General features: G+C 44.5%; 1 protein-coding gene across 2 annotated transcripts in view; it reads left to right on the top strand.

The window, feature by feature from the left end:
* Nucleotides 1-64: 64 nt before the first annotated feature.
* The window catches only part of ATP6V0A2 (ATPase H+ transporting V0 subunit a2), a 43,282-nt gene continuing 25,099 nt past the window's right edge, over nt 65-18,247 (top strand). The window contains exons 1-6 of one of the 2 annotated variants that reach the window (XM_025473647.3): nt 65-193; nt 5,451-5,529; nt 8,338-8,435; nt 10,275-10,412; nt 11,116-11,204; nt 12,804-12,930. In XM_025473647.3, coding sequence (XP_025329432.1) covers nt 8,430-8,435; nt 10,275-10,412; nt 11,116-11,204; nt 12,804-12,930 — 360 coding nt within the window. In that variant the 5' untranslated portion in view covers nt 65-193; nt 5,451-5,529; nt 8,338-8,429. Of the gene's footprint in view, nt 194-459; nt 804-5,450; nt 5,530-8,337; nt 8,436-10,274; nt 10,413-11,115; nt 11,205-12,803; nt 12,931-18,247 lie in introns of those variants that run through there. The other variant, XM_025473646.3, reaches the window with a different exon arrangement.

Here is an 18,247-nt window from a genome sequence, read left to right as displayed (position 1 = left end):
GAAGCCAGAGGATCTGGAGTGGGCCACGTGAGCTCTCCGTCTCGTCAGGACTGTAGGTGCCGTGCGGGGATCTGCGGAGGAGCAGGCAGGCCTGCGAGTCGGCGCTGTTCCGGTCGCCGGCGCCGGCAGGGGCGGTCCTTTTCGGGCTGACGGGTTCTAAAAGCGGATCGTGACGAGGGCTGCGCACCTCTCTGTAAGTTGACTAAAAAATTCACAGACTCGAATACCCTAACCGGGTGAACTTGATGGCACAAACTCAATAAAGCTCATCTTCGAAAGCTCTAAAGAGCTGAGGGAGCGGCCGCTTTCCGCCGGGGGCCTCCGCCGGCCGTCTGCCTCCGGGTTCCTGCCGTTGGCCCCGCCGGCGCCGGCCGCAGCTCCGGGCGGCCATTGGTCGGGCGGCGGGGGTGGGGGCGGGCACACGCGGGGGGGCGGAACCGGAACCGGCTGTAGCCGGGGGGCGGGGCCTCGCGCGCGCTGTGGCGGCCGCGGCTGGAGCGGGGCCGCGGTGGCAGGACCGGGGGCGGCCGCTGCAGCCTGGAGCCCCATGGTGCGCGGCGGCGGCCAGGCCGTAGGAGGACCCCGAGGCCCCGGCCGCCCCGGCTGACCGCGCGGACCCGAGCGGCCCGGAGCCGCCGCCGCCGCCGCCGCCCGTCGGGCCCCGCCGGGGCGCGGGCTGGCCCGCCATGGGGTCCCTGTTCCGGAGCGAGGCCATGTGCCTGGCGCAGCTGTTTCTGCAGTCCGGCACGGCCTACGAGTGCCTCAGCGCCCTGGGCGAGAAGGGCCTGGTCCAGTTCAGAGACGTGAGTGTCGCCCGGGAGACGCGGGCCGCACCTGTCAGCCCGGCGCCGCATCCCGCCTTTCGCCCGGGCCTCCCTTCCGCGGGCTCCCGGGCAGGGGCGCGCCGCTGCCCCCGTTTCGCATGCGGGAAAGCTGGGGACCGGCTTATCGGCCGGAACTTCCGCAGAGCGGGCCCGAGCCCCGCGGCGTCTGGTCCGCGGCGTCTTTGGCCAGATGAGTTAGAAACGCCCCGTGTAGTCTTCACCAACTTCGGGGAGTGCCATCGGATGCTCCGCAGCGCCCACCCCGTGCCGGCCGCTGGGCTGGCTGGCGGGAGGACGAATCTGATGAGGCCTTTTGGAGACCTTTTGGAACTTACGGGGGTGGCGGGGACAAATATCCGCAAGTAAATACGTAAACATAATGTGTTCGCCGTGAGGGTAATAAGAAAGGAGGATGATGTGATGGTGACTCGAGTCGGAGTGGTCAAGGAAGGTACCTCTGAGGAGGTGACGTGTGAGCCGGGATGAGGCCCGAATGGGAAAGAGCTGGCCCTGGAAGATCTGGGGGACAAGGTCTGGGACGGAGGGAACAGGAGGAGCCCCCAACCCGAATCGAGAAGGAGCTTGGAGTGAGCGCCTTGAGGCGAAGGGGCTTTTGTCGGCCTTGTTCACTGATGTATGATGTGCGTCCCGTCGCCTACTAGGGGCCTGTCTTACTAGCAAGGAATGATAAACACCTGTTTATATATCTGTTTACTTGCTTATTATCTGTTTACACCACGGACTGTCAACCCCCAGGGCTCGGGCCTTCTCACTCCTGATTCCCCAGGACTTAGGACGGTCCCTGCCGTTTGTGGTTTGTGGGGATTAGTAGGCATTTGTTGAGTGAAGGAATGGGCCTCTATTGACTACTTGCTCTCCAGATAGTGTTTTTAGTGCTGGTGACTCAGTGTTAAAGAAGGTGGACAGGGTCCTTATGCTCTTGCTGTGTGCAGCCTTGGAGGAGACAGAAAAACACACTCTGTGGCCCGGAATCCTGAAGTGCTGTGAAGGGAAAGAACAAAATGTGAAAGGGGAGTGTTCAGCAGATTGAACTGAAAGTCACTTCAGGGGAATGTTTTATTTCCTGGGCCCCAGCTTTCATTTCCTGGCTGTTTCCCTTCATCACTTTGAGGGGTCCCTTAATTTTGAAAGGAAACACCCCTCCCCAAGATCTGATATCAGTGTTCCTTGGGTGAACTCCAAAGGGATTGTAAAGTCAGGGAGAAACTCCTGAGTGACAGCTGAGGCTGCGGGGAAGGCCCACCTCTCTTCCTGTTTCCTGGAGCCACTTGGGCTTCAGCTCCTGGTACCCACTTACCTGGTAGGTGCTTTGATCAGCTCTGGGAGCACCCGGGAGATTCAGGAAACAGGAGAGAAACAGACTGCCTTCTTTGTAACTGGCAGATTTGTTCCATCTTGTTTGTACTCCAAGTGAGAGACCTAACGAGCTTAAATCATAGAGGTTTGAACGAAGGCTCTGATCACCACATATTTGCGTTTCACTGAGGGCTATTACATTAGGTAGTAGGGTATACTTGGGATCCTTCGTAGCTGAAAACCAGTGAAAGAGAAAGAAAATGCAGATAAAGATCTCAGCTGTGTGTTTTTGGGTTCACACTCCAGCAGCATGGGTGCCAGTGCAGAAAGCTCCATAGCATCTGACACTTTTTTCTGCTCTCTTCTGGAGTTCCTTACTGACTTTGCATTCACAGGCTGGGCTTTACTAACATTAGTCTTTTCTAGTTTGCATAGACCAGATGATTTTGTCCCTTTTAGCACTCCTTATGCGGGAAAGCAGGCAGGCAGGCCCAGGGTTTCTGTAGTGACATCCAAGGAGAAGACCTGGAGAAGAGGGTTGTTCAGCTGACCTACACGATGGGGCCCAGAGAAGGGCAAGTGCGTCTCACTGTTGTGAGGGTCTACAGTCTAAGGACAATATAACCATTAGCCCTTCAGCGGCTGGTGTGGGAAGATGACTGGTGTGGGGATCAGTAAAACGAGCACCAGGTAGCCTCTGCTGGCTTTTCTAGCTTCAAGATTAGTCTTAAAACGAGTCTACAATAAAACGCACTGTGGTTCCCTCTATTTTCTGGGATGTATTCAAGATCCCCAGTGGATGCCTGAAATGACAGATAGTACTGAACACTAGAGGTATTATGTGTTTTCCTGTACATGCATGCCTGTGGTAGAGTATAATTTACAAGTTAGGCACAGTAAGAGATTAACAGTAGAACAGCTCTAATGGTATACTCTAATGAAGATTACGTGAATACCTTTGTGAGGCTATATGTGAGTTACTTGTCTCTAAGTGTGTTGTATTATCCTGTATTCACCCTTCGGCTTTTGATGATGTGAGATGAAGTGAGGTGCTTGATGTAGGCACTGTGCCATGGTGCTGGGCTGCTGTTGACTTGGTGATGTGCTGGAAGGGGGATTGTCTGCTTCCTAACCTTGGTGGACCGCGGCATGCCTGAAACTGGGGACAGGGGGCACTACTGTGTTTTCATGTCATCAGCCTAGAAATAGGGTGACGTAGCCTCCCGAAAAAGAAAAACAAAATTTTGTAAAAGAAACCACAGGACAGAAAAAAAGCAGCTAATAGCTGTGAGGCGGTGATGGTGGCCTATGTCACACCCAACGGTGTTTGTATCACTGCCGCAGAAATTTGGCTCCTGCTGTGTGAAGAACCACGATGTCCACGTAGTGTTCACCAGTGTTTGATGTTGAAGAACAAACCCTGAAACTGGGCAGTAGTGTCGTGTGTAGACCGCTTGTGATGCATCGCTTCCTTCTTATTGTTCTGTGGATCATACCTATGTCATCATGAGCTTGAAAGTGGTTACTTGAGATTAATTTGATCCCAGAAATGAATGTGAATGTGACAAACAGAAGTGAAATTAGAATTTCAGTCTTATTTCTGGTTAATCTTTAAAAAAAAATCGAAAACCTGAACAAGAACTGAGACCTTGGGGTGGATGCTTCTCAGGTTGGGCAGCTGCGTGACAACGTCTTGTCTGATTGTGGTTTCTGAAACAGCCCACTATCAAGTGATGGGGTGGAGGAAAGATAACCTTCTTGCCTTAAGTGCCTCTCAACATGAGTGATTACTGTAATCTTTTTTTGTTATAAAATAATATTTGGCTATTGTAGGGAATTTGGAAAACGTAATAATAAGATAAACTCCACAATCCTATTACCTAGAAATAAGCTTTTTTTTTTTTTTTAAGAATTTATTATTTATTTGACAGAAAGAGTGCACGTGTGTGCACACAAGCAGGGGTAGCTGTGGAGGGAGAGGGAGAAGCAGCCTCTACTGAGCAAGGAGTCTGATGTGGGGTTTGATCCCAGGACCCTGGGCTCATGACCTGAGCTGAAGGCAGACACTTAACTGACTGAGCCACCCAGGTGCCCCAGAAATAAACACTGTTAACATTTTGGTTAATATCTGACATTATTTTTCTAATAATGTTTTAAAATGTACGTGTATGTTTTCATATAATTGAAACCACACTGAAAGTGTCTTTAATTTTTTCCAGGCACAAATCATAACTAATTTCCTCATTTTATTAAATGTTTTTTACAATTTTTTTTTTATTGTTTTAAGCTTTGTATTTGAAGTAGAGAGAGTTGTGTGTGGGAACAGTAAACTCCCTTGTACCCATAATATAGATTCATGGCCCCTCATTCCAACCTTTCATCTCCAGACAGAATCTGTCCCTCCCCTCTCTCAGATAAGATCATTTTGAAGCAAATCCCAGATGTATAATTTCTTTCATAAATATTTCAACAAGTATCTCTAAAATGTAAGGACGCTTAAAAATTGAAACCACAATATCATTATCATACCTAAAATTTTTAATGATTTCTTAATCTAATACCTTAGTCATTTTAAAATATGAGTCTTAATAAAGGAATAATAATCAGATATGTGACTGAACCATAATTTTTATGCAACTTTATTATATTTATTATATGTATTATAAAATTCACCCATTCATTGATTTTTAGAAAATTCACTGAGTTATGCATCCACCACCACAGTCCAGTGTTAGAACATCATATCCCCCTAGTAAGTTCCCTTGTGCTTACAGTTAATCGCCATGCCTGCTCCAGCCCCAGGCCATCACTACTCTACTTTCTGCCTCTAGATTTGCCTTTTTTGGGCAGTTCATGGAAATGGAACCACGCAATATGTGGCTTTTTGTGTCTTCTTGAAAGACACACTTGCATTGTGTTTCCAAGAGTCCTCCACAGTGTTGAGTGTGTCAGGGGTTTGTTCTTTATTTCTGGGTAGTGTTCTCTGGATGGAGACTATTTGTTCTTAAATCAGTTTTCTATTGTTAGTTTTTCCTGTATCCCTGAGGTGGATGTTCTTCTAAGTTTTGTCTGTATCCAGTTTTTTCCTTAAGTTAATTTTCTTCATGGGATATTTCTGGGACAAATGATATTTTTTGATAACAGTTGCCAAGTTGCTTTCCAGAAAAGTTTCATCTGTTTTTATTCCCATCCAGTAGCATGTGAGGATGTGCTTTTCCCTAAATCCTTGCCAATAATACTTTATTTTTAAAATTACATTTACATTTAAATTTTGGAAGTTTCACAGCAAACTTTTCATCCTTTTCTCAGCTCAACCAGAATGTAAGTTCCTTCCAAAGAAAATTTGTTGGTGAGGTGAAGAGGTGTGAAGAACTAGAACGAATATTAGGTAAGTTTTATTTTATTTCATTTTGTTTTGTTAGTTTTAGGGGGATAAGTTTATTTTAGTAACATTTTTAGAAACATTAGAAAAAAAAAGAACTCACTGTTCCTCATCTTTTTTTACTGTTCACCTTTAAAGGAAGAATTCACATACATAACGATCAGGTTATGTAGTTGTCAGCTCTGTTTCTCACTCTGGTACTTCCTGCGGCATCTTCTCACATCAGTAAACAGATGGACCCAGCATCATTTTTAATAGCTGCTCAGTATTTTGTGAAACTAATGAGCTGTAGTTTATCTAGCCAGTCCCTTGTAGTTTATAACTTAAAAACATTATATACATATTAACATCTTACTTAAAATTATGAACAAGAACAGGGAAGGTAGGAAATGGCAGATAGATTGATTGGCTTTGTTCTTGAAGGTTTTAGATCGGGTTATTTACCATCAAAACTCAGTAGCTCAAGACTACTTGTTTTATCTGTAAAATTTTTAACATCTTTAGCCTGTGATAGTCATCGTTTTTAGGTCAAGCCTGGAAGTTATGACTGAAATAGGGGAGGGAAGGGATGATCTCAGACAACTGACTGAAGTACAAAACTTAATAGGATAAATGGAAAAACAACGGGATGAGAGAGCCAAGGAGGGGCCTGAATATGACTTTTGGAATGATTTCTCATAGCTAATATTAGGTAGAGGGAGAAGCAGGCTCCCTGCAGGAAGCCTGATGCGGGACTCAGTCCCAGGACCCTGGGATCACGACCTGAGCCAAAGGCAGATGCTCAAACACTGAGCCACCCAGGTGCTCCCCCAAAGACCCTTTTAACCATCTATTCCTTTGCATATTGTTTGAAGTCCTAGTTACTTGTGTGGATAATGTGCTATAGAGTAACATCATATTCCTGTCTTTGTAACGTAATGGGTCATTGGACAGGTCGTGTATTAGGAATGAGGTTTTTATTTTTATTTAATTTTAAATTTCAAAACATTTATTTATTTATTTATTTATTTATTTATTTATTTATTTATTTATTTATTTATTTATGAGAGACACAGAGAGAGAGAGAATGGCAGACATAGGCAGAGGGAGAAGCAGGTTCCATGCAGGGAGCCTGATGTGGGACTTGATCCCAGGATTCCGGGATCACTCCCCTCGCCCAAAGCAGACGCTAAACCACTGAGCCACCCGGTGTCCCTAGAATGAGGTTTTTATTTTTTATTTTTTATTTTTATTTTTTTGGAATGAGGTTTTTATTTTTTTTTTGATTTTTTTAAAAGATTTTATTTATTTATTCATGAGAGAAACAGACAGAGAGAGAGCGAGCCAGTGACATAGGCAGAGAGAGAAGCAGGCTACATGCAGGAAGCCTGACGTGGGACTTGATCCCAGGACTCCAGCATCAGGCCCCGGGCTGAAGACAGCATGAAACTGCTAAGCCACTGGGGCTGTCCTGAGATCTGAAGGAATGAGGTTTTTAAAGGCAGTGACAACACTTTAGACATGTGCAGGACTTTCTGTAGCTTGAATTGTTTCAAAAAGCATACAGAATTACAAAAAAAGAAGAATCTCTCAAATAAATGAGGTTTAATTGGTGAAATGATTTGTATCATTTCCAGAAACCTCTTTTATTTTATTTTTTTTAAGATTTAATTTATTTATTCATGAGAGACACAGAGAGAGAGAGGGGCAGAGACACAGGCAGAGGGAGAGGCAGGCTCCATGCAGGGAGTGAGATGCGGGACTTGATCTCTGGATCACGACCTGAGCCAAAGGCAGATGCTTAACCACTGAGCCACCCAGGCGTCCCTCCAGAAACCTCTTATAACCCCATGCTTCCTTTGCTATCCTATTGCTAAAGACATCCTCACTTTTCTTCATCATTCTTTATTATTATTATTATTTTTTAAAGATTTTACTTATTTTTTCATGAGAGACAGAGAGAGAGGCAGGGACATAGGCAGAGGGAAAAGCAGGCTCCATGCAGGAAGCCCGATGTGGGACTCGATCCCAGGACCCCGGGATCACCACCTGAGCCAAAGGCAGACACTCAACAGCTGAGCCATCCAGGTGCCCCTTGTCATTCTTTCTTAATAAAATAACTAGTAACACTTCTCCAAAATGTTATATCTAGTAATGACTTCACCAGTCCTAAGGACAAGGATGCTTCATGGACTGAAAATATAAACTAAAGTAATTCAGTTAATTTGACCTGGCTCATTACCCGTTTTATGGATCTGGTTTTTGATGGGAGATCTGGTTGTTACAAGACAGAACAGCCTGGCTGACTGGGAATGGTCAGGAAAGCCTGGCTTTCTGCCCTGTGTCTCTCAGGATGCCATGTGCTGATAGAGGTTTTGCTCTTCTAGATGGATACTTCTTTCCGCCTAAGGGCATCTGCAGGGAAGGCAGGCTGCTGGTGGAGGTGGTCTACCATTGGGTTATTCCTGGACTTCCAAGTGTCTCCTTTTTTAACCTTCTGCTTCAGCTATAGGAGCAGAAACAGGTGTGACTCCAAAGTTCTTTAGTGAGAGTTTCAGAAATAAAGAAAACTTGAGGAATTTCCAAAAGCATTTATCCGGTTATTGTTTATTTTGCCACCACATGCCAACCTCTCTAGGTGCAGTTACTTTGTAGAAATCTTCGGAAATGAGGTTGCAAGAGGCTTTTTCTAAGTCCGTTAGAACAAGCAAGACTTTTGTGCGTTAGGATGTTAATTTTTAGGCGACGCAGGAAAGGTTGGGATGGAAAATGTCCTGATGGAAATGTCTTAGAGTGAGTTTTTGTGTCTAATTTGTTTACCTTTTCCTCCCACAGCATATTTGGTGCAGGAAATTAATAGAGCTGACATTCCCCTCCCTGAGGGAGAGACCAGTCCTCCTGCACCACCTCTTAAACAAGTCCTGGAAATGCAGGTAACTTATTTCTGAGGATGCTGTTTAAAGTCATTGATCTTAGATGCTGCTTGTTTACTTTATGTTGTCTAGGGCTTTTCGGGTTTTCCTCTCAAAACCATGGAATGGGGCAGCCCAGGTGGCTCAGCGGTTTGGCGCCTGCCTTAGGCCCAGGCCATGATCCTGGAGTCCCGGGATCGAATCCCACGTCGGGCTCCCTGCATGGAGCCTGCTTCTCCCTCTGCCTGTGTCTCTGCCTCTCTCTCTCTCTCTGTTTCTCATTAATAAATAATTAATTGGGATCCCTGGGTGGCGCAGTGGTTTAGCGCCTGCCTTTGGCCCGGGGCGTGATCCTGGAGACCCGGGATTGAGTCCCATGTCGGGCTCCCGGTGCGTGGAGCCTGCTTCTCCCTCTGCCTATGTCTCTGCCTCTCTCTCTCTCTCTCTGTGTGACTATCATAAATAAATAAAAATTTAAAAAAATAATTAATTAATTAATTAATTAATTAATTAAAAAAAAAAAAAACACCATGGAATGAAAACTGAAGAACAACGCTATGGTTAGCCCTCAGTATTAGATTACCTGGGATGTAAGATGCATGCTCCCTTTCCGGGTGGTGGTGAACTGGGGCTAATGAAAATCAGGTTGAGAAATCTGGTGCTTTGTCATGTAATGTTTCTGAACGTTCTTTCTGGGCTTATCCATTGCCGTAGCCTGCCTCTCCTGGTACAAGTAAGAGAGGCTGTAGGCCAATGCCATTTGCATTCTCCCAAACTCACTGGCCTCCTTTCTCATCCTCAGAATTTAGTGTGAAGGTGATGAGGTGATCCGGGTGGACAGCAAATACAATTCCTCATCCCCCAGTTTGGCATCTTGGTTGTTGGGGCTACAACGTTCCCCCTGTGAGAACCCTGGTTGGTGTTCATTAGCACCCCCGGGAATCATCCACTGAGGCTTGGGTCTGATTCTCGGATAGTTCATTGCACTGAGAAATAGACTAGAGCTCCTGACTCTGAAACAATCTAGACTAGAGCCAGGACCATTCCCTGGCTCACTGCTCTGTGTGTTTATCTGGTAGGAAGTCACTTAACATTTGTTGTATGAGTGGACTTGAGAGAGAATTGTGCAATCAGATGAGTAGAACGCAGTCATCTGGTTTGGCCTGTTTGGGTTGATTGTGATAGAATGATAACCCTAGTGATTACTGAGTGTTTATAGTTTTTATAGGGTGGAGCATAAGTAATGAATGTAATGTGTCAAGGGATTTGTTTGCATATAAGTTTTCATTGAATGCTTTGTTTTACACATCTCCGTTTCTGCTGTTTGAATACATAAGTATTGTAAAGACAAAGACGCTTGCTATGTAATTGCTTATTAAAGAAGACTTGTCCTCAAGGATTCTTCAGCCCAATTAATTGTATAAGTGCAACTGTAAGCAGACTCTTAAGGTAGAGGCCTGGGGTATATATGCTTAGCAAAGATTCCCTACATTATTGTGTTGCAAATAAAAGGAAATGTAGACTTGGTAGAGGAAGACTCTTTGATATGTGACAGTGGATAAACAGATGAAGGAAAGCCCAGAACAGTGGTAGGAGTGGAGATTAGGCTCCGGCAGCCTAGGGTACCTCCATTCGTCGGAATGCCTCCCATCGTGCATGCCTTGAGCTTCATAGGAGTTCCCAGAGTCAATAGAAACTGTGAATGATGGACCTGGAAGATCTCTGTATGTTCTCATGTCCCTGTCGGACTGTCGTTCTGGCTTGTGAAACCCTCCCGGGACTTTAATGTGTTGTAAAAGAATTTTTAGAACTATACTTTACATGAGCCTGTCCTCTTAAGTAACTGGCCGTTTGTTTTAGGAGCAGCTGCAGAAGCTCGAGGTGGAGCTGAGAGAAGTCACCAAGAACAAGGAGAAACTGAGGAAAAACTTGCTTGAGCTGATCGAGTACACTCACATGCTGAGAGTGACAAAAACCTTCCTGAAACGGAACGTGGAGGTACTGACCACACCCTTGGGGAGGTGCATTTCTTTCGAAAAACTCGCTCCCATAAGGTTTCCAGTTTGCTTATCGATGATCAAGGAGAGGTACATTTTGATCTTAGCTTTATTTTTCAGTCGGATTATATAACATTAAACAAAGCACGAGCCTTTTTAGCAAGAACAGTACTCCCTATTTGTAAAATGCTTTAGTTTGTAGTTGAAAAATAGCTTTTTAGGATCATGGGAAAGAAATGCGAAAAGTGGAGTTTGAGCTCCAAAATTTAGGTGTTGTTTCTCCCCTCCCCCCCATCAAATTGCTAAGAGTAAAGGAATTAACAAAAAACCCTCTAGTTTATCAGAGTAGAAAGCATTTGTGCAATAGCTCTGCCCTCAGCTGAGCCTGGAGGGGAGAAGTCCCTCCTGCTGGAGCCATTCCTTGGTGGTGTCCTCTCTGTCTGAGCGCCCTGTGTCCCACTGAGGCGGTAACAAATTCTAACTCTACCTCTGGTAACTGACTTCAAGCAGCTTATAAATAAGGGATGGGGAAGTGATCTTTTTTATTTATCAGAGCTGTGTCCTATGTCTAAGTTATGTTGGGGCTTTGGCACCCAGCTTTGACACCCAGTTAAGAGGCCCTACAAACTTGTTTGGAAATATGACTTGGGATATAACATGCCCAACTTGTAATGAGACACACTTGGTTTCATATTTCTTTGTAGTTTGAACCCACTTATGAAGAATTCCCTCCCTTAGAGAATGATTCCTTGTTGGACTACAGCTGTATGCAGAGGCTGGGAGCAAAACTGGGGTAGGTGACAACTGCTGGGGGGCTGAGCATCACATTGTCCTTGTCGTCAGAGGAGGGATGAATGCTACCATTTGAAAGCCTGTGACGGAATGAAAGAAAGTCAATATCTGTTTGAGAAAACACTGTACTCCTGTATTTGCTGAGTGGAGTTATTCAGCTGTATTGACTTTTTAGCTAAATACCATGGGAATTTCTTCTTCTGGTATAATGAGCTGGAAAGAAGGAACACTTATGCCATTCAGTGTTATTCCAATAAGCCTAAAATAATTGGTCAGTGAAGTGCCAAGTCGTGTTTTGTTTAGTAGAAGCACAGGGGCTAAACTGAGTTGGTTAATTTATTAATTGTATTTTAAGGATCTCTTTCTGCTGTTAATCCTTTTTGTTTACTTGAACCAATAGTAACTTATTTCCTCATGTGATTTGTGACTTCTTTTTATTATGGACATCTGTTCCTGTGTTCCTTATCTGTAGGAATCCAATGATATTTAGTTTCGGGATGTATTCCTTCAGAGAGAATCTGTTTTTACATTTGTCAAATACCAGGGAGCATTCTATCAACCTGGAATCATTTTAAATTAATTTTCTCAGCTTGAGTCTTTTGTTTTCCTATTTTGATTTTTTTTTAACTATGAAAATAATGTGAATTTAAGCCACAAATCTGAGTGAATTTTAACCTGTAGTTATAAATTCTCAAGGCAGGGGAGCCTGGGTGGCTCAGTTGGTTAAGCATTTGTCTTTGGCTCAGGTCATGATCTGAGGGTCCTGGGATCAAGCCCCGTGTCATCCTGCTAGTGCTCGCTTTCTCACTCTCTCAAATAAATAAAAAAATCTTTAAAAAATAAATAAATTCTCAAGGAAGACTTTTTCTTTTCTATCTAGAACCAAAACTGAAATAAATAAGTTTATTCGAGGGCTCCTTTGTAAGGTAGGTTTTTTTTCTATGCCCATTCCCTAAGGGGGAATTAGTTCTTCAAGCTGCTTGAAGTCTTTGGGGTGAGAAGGTGGGAGTCCCTACTTTAGGGGGGATTAGGAGAGATTCAGTTTCATCTCCTCACCTTATATAGACCTAGTGCCCATCTCCTGTCTCCCATGCTGACCTTGAAATTAAGGGTCTTAAGATACTGGGTCAGTAGAATACATCAAGGCAGCTATAAAGTCCTGATTTACTTTTGGATTCTAAGAATTCCTCTTAATTATAGGCTCAGCTCTATACATTTAAAAGGATGTTTCAAAAATAATTTTTTTTAAAGATTTATTTATCTGAGAGAGAGCTGGTATGCATGAGCAGGGGTAGGGGCAGAGGGAGAGAGAAAAACCTTCAAGCAGAATCCCCACTGAGTGTGGAACCTGACACAGGGCTCGATCCCATGACTCGAGATCACTGCCTGAACCAAAACAAAGGGTTGGATGCTCAACCAAATGAGTTACACAGGTGCATCCCCCAAACTTTTTATCTAGCATTTTATATATTTTGCAGTTGGAGGACTTTTAGGATATCTTTATCATTTTGCCAGAAATGAAAGTCTTCATTTCTCCTTTAATGTAATCAGATAATTCATTGCTTTCAATTGACTTCCACTTATCTTCATTGTCTCATAGATTTGTATCTGGCCTAATTAACCAAGGAAAAGTTGAAGCATTTGAGAAAATGCTGTGGAGGGTCTGCAAAGGGTACACCATTGTGACCTATGCAGAACTGGATGAGCCCCTTGAGGACCCTGAAACAGTGAGTCAATGTCACGATCACCTTTCAGCAATGATAAACTGACAGTAGATTTGGAGGTGTGCTGCGCAGGGAGCCACTTGAGAGTGTTCACCTGATGCCTTACCATCCTCCAGTACATTTGGGTGTAGCTCCTAAAGTCAAGTGCTCTCCCCTGGATCACAGCCAGGAGATTAAGGTAGATACATCGCTACTCTCCGAGCCTCAGACTCCATCCAGGTTTCACTGGTCATCCTGTACTACCTTTTATAGTGGAGGGTCCAGTTTGGAATCACAGTTTGGATCTAATTGTCAGATCTCAATAGCCTTTTTTTTTAAAACGTATTTATTCATGAGAAACAGAGAGAGAGAAAGGCAGAGACACAGGCAGAGGGAGAAGCAGGCTCCATGCAGGGAGCCTGACATGGGACTCGATCCCGAGTCTCCAGGATCAGGCCCTGGGCTGAAGGCAGCGCTAAACCACTTGAGCCACCCAGGCGTCCCTAATTGTCGGATCTCTTTGGTCTCCTTCATTCTGGGACAATTTCTCAGACTTCCTTGACTTTCATGACCTTGACATTTGAAAATTCTTACAGGTCAGTTTTTTTGGTAGACTGTCCCTGCATTTGGGTTTGTCTGATGTTTTCTCATGATTAGATTCAAGTCATGTGTCTTTGGCAGAAGTCTCCTCACTGCATTCTGTCAAGCACTCAATTCAGTTTGTCCCATTGCTGGTAACATTCATTTTGATGATTTGGTTGAGGTGGTGATGCTTAGGCTTCTCCACTGGGAAGTCATCCTTTTCCTTTGTAATTAGTAAGTGTTGTGGGAAGCACTTTGAAACTAGCTGTGTCATTCCTCCTCATCAGATTTTGTTTCTTCTTTTGTTTCCCTCCCTCCCTCCCTCCCTTCCTAGAAAGAAAATGGAAGAGGTGGAGGTGGGGAGAGACAGAGAGGAGGGAGAGAATCCTCAAGCAGACTCTGCCCTGAGTGCAGGGCTCTGTCTCATGACCTGTGAGATAATGACCTGAGCCAAATTCTAGAGTTAGCCACTCAACCTATTTAGCCACGCAGGTGCTCCTTCATCAGATTTTTCAGTTCACTATTTCCTGTTTGATTCAGTGAGTTATACTCTGTTACTATAATTATTTTGATATTCAGATTCTCTAGATTTGGCCAGTTGGAGTCCATTCAAGCTGGCTTTTACATCCTTTAATATGCTGCCATCATTTTTTGTGCCATCCATTTATATGCTTGCATAACAAGATGTCCAGATTCATATTGTAATTTCCCTCACACAGCCCTGGAATCAACCTAGTTCACTTTATTGGAGAATGGTATTTAGAAGCCAAGGTATCTCGTAATGCCTGGGTTGCTCAGTGGTTGAGCGTCTGCCTTGGGCTCAAGTTGTCATCCCGGGGTTCTGGGATTGAGTCATGCATCGGGCTCCCTGCAGGGAGCCTGCTTCTCCCTCTGCCTGTGTCTCTGCCTCTCTCTGTGTGTCTCTCATGAATAAATAAATAAAATCTTTAAAAAAAAGCCAAGGTATTTCTGGGGGTGCCCATTGTTCCCTGAGGTGTCGCTCTTCCCTGGCTATGTCACTGGACAGCTCTGGAACACACACACACACACACACACAAAACCTTAATTCTGTACCTATGCATATATATTGAAAACTGTGAATTCACATCCAATTCCAGTCTAGTATCATAGATGTCAGTCTCACTTTCTCCATTTCTGTTTTTCTAGCTTTTTTCTTTGATGATGAGACACTCCGTTCCTTGTTGTTAATATTTTTACTTATTTTTTTTTAAAGATTTTATTTATTTATTCATGAGAGACACACACAGAGAGAGAGAAAGGCGGAAACACAGGCAAAGGGAGGAGCAGGCTCCATGCAGGGAGACCGACATGGGACTTGATCCCAGGCCTCCAGGATCATGCCCTGGGCTGAAGGCAGGTGCCAAACCACTGAGCCACCCGGACTGCCCTATTTTTACTTATTTTTAATCTTCTTTTTAAAATTTTTTTTATTATTTTTTATTTTTAATCTTTTTGCATGTAACCAGTCTCCTGTCAGTTTCCCATCTCTGCCTCCTCCTCTTCTTGCCTGGAGCCCTGCATTCCCCATTGGAGGTGAACCCCTGGTGTGCATGCCCTCCTTACCCCACCTGGGCTGCTCCCCTGCAGGGATGCTGTCCTCACCTTGCTTGAGTTCTGACTTTGCCAAGGGCCACTGTGGGTCTTCCCTTTCTTCTGGGTTCATCCTTGCACCTACCCATAAGGCTTTAGGACTATTCAGGAAGGGAGGCAGAGGGACAGGAGAGAGAGAGCCATATCACCTTTGTAAACCTGTGATTTTTTTTTTTTTTTAGACTTTATCATAAAAATAACTATATTGTTTTAACTGAGGATGAGCTGATCTATTAAAGGTAGAAAAAAGGAACTTAGGCTTCTTAATTTTGAGGAAGGTGTTTGTGTTTGTTTGTTTTTTTCTAAATTTGCCTCAGGAATTTTGCTGCAAGATGAATATATATATCCCATAGTAGTTTTGACACGTAAAGAGGAGCTTGGCTGTGAAGTGGATTTTCATAAGGTTTCAGCCTGAATAAACCACACGTGTTTAATATGTGAAAATTGAATCAGTCAAGCTGTTCATTAACCATATACCTATTATATTTTCTACTCTTTTATGGCTTCTGTAAGTGCCAGGAGCCATCTGTTAATTGTCCTTCAACTGTGACCCTTATGACCTCTTTATGTACAGATGAAGATAGAAACTGTTCTGCAGTAGCATTTACCTATTCTGAGCTTTGTCTTTATCAAGAAAACCTATCAGTCATTCTTATACAGAACATTTACTCAAGTTAAAATTTTTTTTCTATATATTTCTAAGCTCTTTTGTGCAGTTTCTACCACGTATGTGAAAGGGCACTAAATGTCTGAAGAAATACAGAGAAACAGTCTAGAGAGATACATCTTGAAAACATGACAGCTAGCCCCTAATTACAAATGCAATGTATGCTTGCTGAAGAAAATTAGGCATAGTATTGAAAACAATGAAGGAGAAAATCAATCCCCAGTGAGAGCCACTGTTAACATTTCAGCATGTGTCTTCTAGTGCTTGTTCTGGAGAAGATACGGGTATTTGATTTAGCAGCTTCTACTCAGGTTCTAGGATTTATTTATAGTGTCAGGTTTAGTGCCTTTTGTGCTGAACATTTGATCCCTTACCGTCATTACAGACGCCAGAGCATATTTTTCGCTATTTCCCCCGCTGGTCTTGTTTCTAGCTACTGACCACCCTGTATGGAAGCTACACTCAGGCCATTTCACTTGGTTTTCTGGCATGTATTGTATGTTGTGTGCTGTCTCTTTTCCCTCTTATGCTGGAGGTGGTTGTGTTCCTTGACACAGTACTCTTTTTAAAATTGTTCTGGAGTCTGGTCAGGTTCACTGTAAATGCCATTTCTTTCTTCCCCCAATTCACTTTCTTCAGTAACTGATTTTGAAATAATTTCAGTTTGTAGAAAAGTTGCCAGAAGAGACCAGAGCCTTGTGTCCCTTCACCCAGATTTCCTGGTCGTTAACATGTTCCCACATTTACTTTGTCACCCATGTGTTCTCTCCGTGACTCTGTCCCTATTTCCACTAGGCTCTTTGCACACCTGGTGAGAGGAAGCCATGATGTGGTAATGACCCCTGAGTTTATTCCTGTGTTTGTGTGCCCCCAGGCAAGGACACTCTTATACAACCACCACAGCCTTCCCCCTACCTCCCCATGAGAGAAACCAGTGTGGATGTGACACCTTTGTCCAACCCAAACATACTCTTCCCATCTCCGAGCAGTTCTCCTTCCTTCCTTCCTTCCTGGTCCAGCTCCCTCCCTGGGCTTGTAATGGCGTCTGGAATAGGCAGCCCATCCTGTGGGCTCACCCCCACCCCACTGGGCCATTTGGTGTTTCTTCATGACCAGACTTGGGCCACACATTCTTGGCAGGAACACCTTGGAAGTGTGGCACTGGCTACCTTGGCACTTTCTACCAGGTGACACGTGATGTCCACTTGGTCACGGTGGTATCTGCCAGGTGTCTCCACCTTCATGTCACCATATTGCTCTTTGCAATGGACTGGTAACTTGTAAGGTGGTATTCCAAGTTGTGCTGGTGTCCTGTTCCTTACCAACCTGCCCACTAGGCTGAGTGTACATTGATGACTCTCCTGAATCCATGACCTCTGTCATCATTGCCACGTGGTGATTCTTACGTCTGTCATTCATTCTGTGCTTCCTAGCGATTCCACAGAAGTCAGTGCTTCTCCCCCTCTCACATCCATGGACTCATAGATTTCCACTGTATTTAATGACCTGTAATTTACTATGCTCCTTGTTTATTTGGACACCCAAATTGTCGCTGATTTGGCCACGAGGGTCCCTTCACGCATGGTCCTATGTCCTTTGGCCTGTTGTCAGCATTCACCGAGCATTCCCATATTTTCCAGCACCCTAAGATGCTCCAGCTTCATCTTGGGCTTTCCCCCCCTCAGCCTGGAATCAGCCATTTCTCCAAGGACCCCTGGTTCCTTTTAGTGGCAGACGGTGTTTACAAAGATCTGGGTGCTCAAGTGCTAATTGTGTCCTGGAGCGTCATTGCTTCTGGGCCTTCTGAGCAGTTGGAGCATGTGTGTACATGCACGTAATCACTTCTGTGGCTGCCTGTACTTATAGATTATAAAACTATGTGCTCAAACTGTAACTTAAAATTCAGTTCTTTCTAGATTTAACCTTCCTCTATGTTTTTTCAGTCTCTTTTCTGACAGTGAGGAATCTGGCTTCCGTTATCCTGAATATGCTTCATGAATTGTGCAGTTAGTTTGCTTATTTACTCAATGTGACTGATCTCCCAACCACATAGGCCATCTCCTCCACACTTCCATTCCCCTTCTCCCTTGCCACTGCTCTGTGTCCTGCCTTGAGGACCCACCTGCCAGTGCTTGCCTGAGGCTCCCCCACCTATTCCCCATTTCCTGTGGCCCAGGGCTCAATTCTTGGACTGCTTCTCCCCTTTCTCTGCCCTTAGGGATCCTGTATAATTTCACAGCTTTAAATACTGCCTCCCAAATGTTTATCTCTAGCTTGGATCTCTCCCCACAAAAACAGACTTTTGTTATTTAACTGGCTACTCCAGATCTTCTTTTAAATACCTGGAAGACATTTCCACCTGATGCCTAAAACTGGACTCTTGATCTTTCCTTCCAAACCTGCCCTGTGAGGTTTACACTCATCTGGGTAAGTGGCACCTCTGTCCTGACTGCTCAGGTCCGAAACCCTGGGGATCATCCT

This window comes from Canis lupus, chromosome 26 (assembly GCF_003254725.2).
Source record: "Canis lupus dingo isolate Sandy chromosome 26, ASM325472v2, whole genome shotgun sequence".
In the NCBI taxonomy this organism is placed as follows: domain Eukaryota; kingdom Metazoa; phylum Chordata; class Mammalia; order Carnivora; family Canidae; genus Canis; species Canis lupus.
The sequence above is the reverse complement of the archived record's forward strand: the minus strand, read 5'-3'. Positions and strand labels throughout refer to the sequence as shown.